The sequence below is a fragment of the Zingiber officinale genome, chromosome 6B (assembly GCF_018446385.1).
Source record: "Zingiber officinale cultivar Zhangliang chromosome 6B, Zo_v1.1, whole genome shotgun sequence".
NCBI lineage: Eukaryota > Viridiplantae > Streptophyta > Magnoliopsida > Zingiberales > Zingiberaceae > Zingiber > Zingiber officinale.
Window position 1 is genome coordinate 82,660,826 of NC_055996.1, and position 6,787 is coordinate 82,667,612.

Here is a 6,787-nt window from a genome sequence, read left to right on the forward strand (position 1 = left end):
TAAAAATACTTGGTTGGGGGATAAATCTAGTTACCATTAATGACTATTCTAGCAGTGTCAATAAATCCCTAGAAAACACAAGAAGAAGAAGAAGATGTAAGGGTCGAGGGCTGCTCTTGTTGTTGGAAGAGGGAAGCATATGATGTTGCGTTTCTTGCTTGCTAGATAAAAGAAAGGGAAGAAAAGAAAGCTCTTATACTTGAGAAAAGGAGAGAAAAAAATAGTAAGTTTACTGCCATTGGAAAAGAGAAGAAGAGAATAGGGGAAGAATAGGAAAGTAAAATATAAAAGAGAGGGATGGGAGACGATGGCAGTGTATGGCAAGGTGGGGGCTACAATGTGCGTAAGGAGGAAAGGGAGATTTTTTTTTAAGTATCCTAATTGATTTTTATCGATCGAACCCGTTTGAATCTTAAAATTGGTTTGATCATAACTTGATCAAATCAACTTCAAATCAATCTTGATTTGAACCAACATAATCCTTATCTCTAGGGGTGTAAATGAACCAAGCCGCTCATGAGCTATTCGAAGCTCTATTCGATAAAAGATTGTTTGAGGTCGTTTAATGAGGCTCATTAAGATAAACAAATTATGCTCAAACTTAACAATACTCGGCTCATTAGCTCGTAAACATGTTCGTTAGTAAATTCATGAATCAATTTTTAAATAAAAAATAATAGTTTTATATTGAATTTATAGTTTTTACACTCTACTTATTAAAAATATAGACACATATATTAAATTTATTTATTAGAATAAAATTATAAATTTTAATAAAAATATTATAATTTTTTCTAAATATATAATTTAATTTTTAATAAATATTTAAATTTATAATTTATATTTATTAAACTCGTTTAGGCTCGATAAAATTAAAACTCGAATAAGCTCGTGAGCCATGAATATATTCGTTAAATAAAGCTTGAACTCGACTCGATTATAAACGAGTCAAACTCAAATATTCAAAAGTTTGACTCGACTTAGCTCGATTACATCCCTACTTATCTCCGCGACTCCCGTTAGATTTAGTTCGAATTAGATCTAATTTAAATTTAGTACTATGATCACTTTGTATTCTATTCTATGATTTAATTCATCAATTTATTATTATATATTTTATTTTTAAAATTTAATAGCGGGGTGAGGTATGATAATAGTACCAATTGATATTTAAGTCGAAAATTTTTTAAATATATGGTCAATTCTAATTTTCCAATGATAAACAGTGATGAATCAGTAGCTAAGTAGCGGGGTGAGGTATAATATTAATTTTTTTAAAAAAATATAAGCCGTCGCCCCACTTGGCTACGCCCCCCCCCCCCCTCATGGATGCCTACTAGCTCCTCGATCCTTCCCTCCGGCCTCACCTCGCCTTGCCTCGCTTGCCTGCCCGGCATTGCAAACCCCCACGATCATGTACGCATGAGCTGAGAGCGACCTGTCACACAATCAAATTAAACCCCCTTATTCCTCTTGCTCTGCCTCGACAAGCAAAGCATGCACATTAATTGCATCTGTACCGATTGTGATCAAAGATAGGGCCTAACTCGAGGAGGAACGAGTGGAACTCCTGACTTGTCTCTCTCACCCTATGTAAGAATACAAATGCGATCGACTAATTAAGGTTTTGCTTGGGACCATCGATGTATATGCATATTAGTACTCGACTAATTAGTTGGGGTTTAGACACATCGCCGTGACTGTGTCTGCAGTTGCGCCCACTGATGAGTCTTGGGGCATTACGTATTCATGCTCATGCATATGCAGGGTCGGGGGACAAAAATGGCAGACGATATTGATGATGAAGGTGGTGGTGTGTTGCATGGCATACAGGGGACATGGTCAGGCAGGCAGCTCTGAGACGACGACGACGACTGATCTGCTTGATTACTGTTTTTGAAGATGCCTACCTCTGTATAGTATATCTCGATCGGTGGCTTGCTTTTCGGTTTGCTGTAGGCGTACTGTAGGCTTTGAACCTGGAAGATGTGTGAATCCTGAGACCCTTGAGCCGCGCATGCAAAAGGGATTAATATTGCAGTGAGCTACGAAGCAGCCACCACCCGCGCGTTCATTGACAACTTAACTTTGCTTTTGTTCACTGCAGTAATTAAGTCCTCGCAACAGGCCAACTGACCTAAAGAGCAATGAGAAGAGTAAGATTTAAATGTGCATATATAAACTTGTGCTCCAGATTTACTTGAAAAGTGAATTAGAAGAAAAATTCTCCTCCTTTATATTACATTAATTGCTGCAACATGAAGGGAGAAGGCGACCTAGAGAGAGAGAGAGAGAGAGAGAGGGGTCCCCTCAAAAAATTATTGTTCTTATCTGCACCATTGGAAAGTTTTTAGCTCGAAGAATGTGTTATAATGAATGAAATGATGAATGCCACATATATACAGTGATATTTACTTATTTTATTACTTCTGGATTATAAGGGCATATGTAGTCGGAGCTTTTTTGGACGCTCCTATTGTAGATGTGGGTCATGTGACAAAAAGTGATTCATTTGTCAATAGTATCATCATCAATTCATCTCTAGATTAATATGGAATAAATAAATTATAGATAGTTATTAGTTATCCTTGCAGATGATCAAGGAACGAGGAAAGGATGAATGTGAGCCACGTGACAATATGGAGAGAGTTCCGATGAATACTTATTATCCATCTTCATATCCATACTCATTAAAGGATTAGATATCTTTTATACTAATAATTTTTACTTCCATCCCACTCCATGATTATTATTCAATAAAAGTATATTATAATTAACATCATATTAAAAATTATTATATATAATTAAAAAATAAATTAAACATTTATATAACATATTCTTAACATCAACAAAAATAATTAATGGATTTTAAGAAAAGAAAATTTTCTATATATCTAATAAGATATTCGGATCAAATATTAGATATCACTAGTTCTTTTATACCCTCCTCCATTTGGATTGGATATTGAATCCTTTATGGGATTTTGAGAAAATTGTCATCCTCATCCCTCCCATAGTGGAAGAGAGTTCTCCATTGTCAGGAGCCGCTTCTTCCTTCCTTTTATTTTTCATTTTTTAATTAAAATATTTTTTATTTTAAATTAACAAATTAATAAATTTTTTATTTAAGTCTTTTATTCGATGTTATATAATTTATTTTTTAATTATTAATATTATTTAATGATAATTTATGAATTTAAATTTTATTTATATATTAGATAAAGTATAATGAGAAAGTGTGAGACAGTAATTGTTTAGAGATTTATTTTTATAGAGAAGAGATACATAGAGATTTTTCTTTTATTGTGACACTGAAGCAGTATTGAGGAAGTTAATATTTCTTTAATCGTCCAGAAATCCAAAATAAAAAACAACAACAACAACAACAACAAAAAAAAACATTCTAGCCTTTGGAATCTTTCCCTCCCCCATGGATTTGGGGAGGCGGAGTAAGGTCGTTAGGAGAAAGAGGAATCCTCCATTGTCTCCTTTCTACTGCTGGACTATAATAACAGTTTCGACCGTCCAAAACTGAAAGTCAACTCATTCCATTGTCAAACCCTAATTCCAACATCCTCTTCCTCCCTGCCCGTGCTTAATGGTTTCTAGCTCATCACCTACTAGCTTAATTAATTACAATTACATCTTTAATGATCAAAGTAAGTAAGAGAAATGATGTGTGAACACCTTGACATATCAAGGGAAGGATCTAGGATATCTAGAGAGGGACTGGCCTGTCTTAGGGGTTTAGCACAACTCATGTATCTGAACACTCGCTGAGATGAAAAGGACAAGCTCACATGAATGCAACCAGAAAGCTCATGGGCTCATATCCCTACCCTCCCCTCTCTCGCACTTCCTTATAAAGAACGATCGAACCTACTATTACTCTCTTACTTTCCTCTCTCTTAATTTCTCCATTGTCCATCTCTATTATTCCTGTTCGGTTTACTGTGAGGCGACAATAATGCACCCTTCTTACGGGAACCTTCATGGATTGGTAGAGGAAAGCTAGGAAGGAAGCAGAAACAAAGCCAAGCAGACCGTATACATGCTTTCGCGGTTCTCTCTTTCCCAGCTACAACTAATTTCTACCTCTCCCTCACAAGTCAAAGCTCAAGGTACAATTTTAATTTAATTTCCTCTCCCCCTTTTCGTATGCAATTCCTTTCCTGATCATATGTCGATTGTACAGAAATTCACATGGCACATGAATTATAGGCACTAGTTAACAGCAAGAGCTTCACAATTAGTGATCTCGATTGTCGATGGAGTTCAATTCGAGAGCAAGATCAGATGGCTTTTACTTGATCAACGATGATCAGGAGTCGAAGCATGATCCTTCCTCGGTTACTAATAGTTTACAACCATATGCTTCCTCCTCTTCTGCCCCGCTCCGAAGGCCGGTCGGTCCGACAACCGCCGGCGTAGCGGGACGGGCTGATCAAGAGAGCGCTAATTATAGCTTCTTCTTGGAGAATAAGGAGCACATGTTCGACAAGGTGGTGACGCCGAGCGACGTGGGGAAGCTGAACAGGCTGGTGATCCCCAAGCAGTACGCGGAGAAGTACTTCCCGCTGAATCCGGCGAGCAACGAGAAAGGGATGCTGCTGAGCTTCGATGACCGGACGGGGAAGTCGTGGAGCTTCCGCTACTCCTACTGGAACAGCAGCCAGAGCTACGTGATGACCAAGGGCTGGAGCCGCTTCGTGAAGGAGAAGCGCCTCGACGCCGGGGACGTCGTCTCCTTCGGCCGCGGCGTCGGAGACGACCCTGGAGCCAGGGGAAACCTCTACATCGACTGGCGCCGCCGCCGCTCCGAGAATCAGCACCACGACTGCCGGATCCCCCTCCTGCCGCCCTCCTTCGCGAGGGTGACTTCATCGGCGACGAGGCAGCCACTTGCACTATGGGGCGACGGCCTTCGATTCTTCGTCCCTCCGGCAGCAGCTGCTCACGACTGCCACCACCAGGAGTCGCCGTACGGATACCCGACCTCGCCCCGTCATTTTCTCTTTATCGGGTCTTCGATGGTTGCAGGCTGTCCGCCACGGACACCGCAACCGCACCTCGGGGTCCCTTCGGTAGTTCTCAATTCCCATCCGTTGGGTCGGAACCAGGCGGCGGCCAAGCGCGTGAGGCTGTTCGGAGTCAACCTTGACTGCTGCGCCGAATCTGACGGCGCCTGCAATACTGCGGCCGGCCAATTCCACGCCGATCTAGCAGCGACTAGCAGTACCCCCGCGCCGCGGTCGTCGACTTTTAAGCAGCGATCCATCCCGTTCCTTGAGGAGCCCTCGCCAGCCTCTTCGTCGCACGAAGAACACCACTTGACATTGGACCTTGACTTGTGAAGAAGAACAGGAGACGATCGACGAGAAGACAACGTAATTATACACATGTATGCATCATCCACTAACAAGGAATTAATTAATCCTCGGAAGATTGATAGAGAGATGACAGAATAAGAAGACCGTTTCAAAATATCTCCTTATTCCTTCATCATAAACTTCATTTCATCACCGTGCTTTCTTTTAATGTTCTTCTGCTTAATTCTGAAGAAAACTGAACTTAATATTTATGAACCTTGAAGCTATACACATATATATGACAGTACTGTTTGAATGAAGAACAAGTTCTTGCTTTACACATACTTCAATCTATTTCCATATAGTACTAGTCTTTGTGTTCATGCACTATGAATATCTCATTGTTGCTTGAGGGAAAACAGAAAACCTTCCATGCCTGATGACAATGGCATTTGATGGTCTTGTGAGAGCACATTGTGGAAAGGTATGTAAGTCTGGCCTAATTAATCTTTAGTAAATATATACTTCATGTTGATGAAATGATCTAATTAATTAAGCTTCTTAAAAATACATTGATGCTTCAGCTGGCCTATGTGTTTTTTAGTTCATTTTTTTTGACTGAACAAGGATCTTTATATGCAGTTCAGATCCTTCTCTCTAACCATAGGGTACCGAAGCTAAAAAGTTGACCTTTTATTTGGTTTGGGTTTTCACAACTTAAACTGCATGCAAGAAATATTTTATTGAAATAAAAAGGGGATTATTTAATCAGTAACCAGCTAGTAATTATATATACTGAAAACAAAGGCATTGATACTTGATGAAATCACTCTAGTAAAAGTGATTAGGTGCCTCTGATAATCCGTCTCAGATCAGATTATTTGAAGAAAGTTAAATCACAGAGTTAATTTATAATTGATCATCAAATTACCATAAGATGAGAAGAGTTTTTTTCTCCAATGACATACGTCTGTTGAAAATTAATCTCTTGCACCTATTGTAATATATTTATCATCCTCTAACTAACTCGGCATCCAAAAGCATCCATAAATTTAGGTGAAATCATGCAATATACAATGATGAACAATAGCACTGATGAAATAATTATATACCAAGCACTATAGAATAGCCGAGATTAGCAACTAAAATTTTGATAACTAATCGATTTCTATTTGCAATTAGCGACCGAATTATTCGGTAAAATATTCTATAAAAATATTTTTAAAATTATTTTAAAAATAAACTTTAAAATATTTTGAAAAGCCGTTACTTTTAAAATCTTTGAAAAACTTCATTCAATATTACTTATACATTTAGAAAGTCTTTCAAATTACTTTACAAGTACGTTTCTAAAAAGATCTTCTTTAGTAAAATTTTCTGAAATCACTTTAAAATGAAATTTTTGACAAATATAAGTTTTTTTTTCATTTAAAATAGTTTACTTAGAAAATTAATTTTTTTAAAGCTTTACTTAAAAA

General features: G+C 38.0%; 1 protein-coding gene across 1 annotated transcript; it reads left to right on the plus strand.

Annotated features, from left to right (window-relative positions):
• The first annotated feature begins 3,937 nt into the window (after positions 1 to 3,937).
• LOC121990354 (B3 domain-containing protein Os03g0120900-like) lies at positions 3,938 to 5,586 on the plus strand. The gene is made up of 2 exons (XM_042544498.1): positions 3,938 to 4,121; positions 4,196 to 5,586. The coding sequence occupies exon 2, from the start codon at positions 4,269 to 4,271 to the stop codon at positions 5,352 to 5,354; it is 1,086 nt and encodes a 361-aa protein (XP_042400432.1). The 5' UTR covers positions 3,938 to 4,121; positions 4,196 to 4,268; the 3' UTR covers positions 5,355 to 5,586.
• The last annotated feature ends 1,201 nt before the right edge of the window (positions 5,587 to 6,787 follow it).

Bases quoted from the DNA above. Each gene is read 5' to 3' on its own strand.
- LOC121990354 (XM_042544498.1), top strand. From the start codon at position 4,269: ATGGAGTTCAATTCGAGAGCAAGATCAGATGGCTTTTACTTGATCAAC.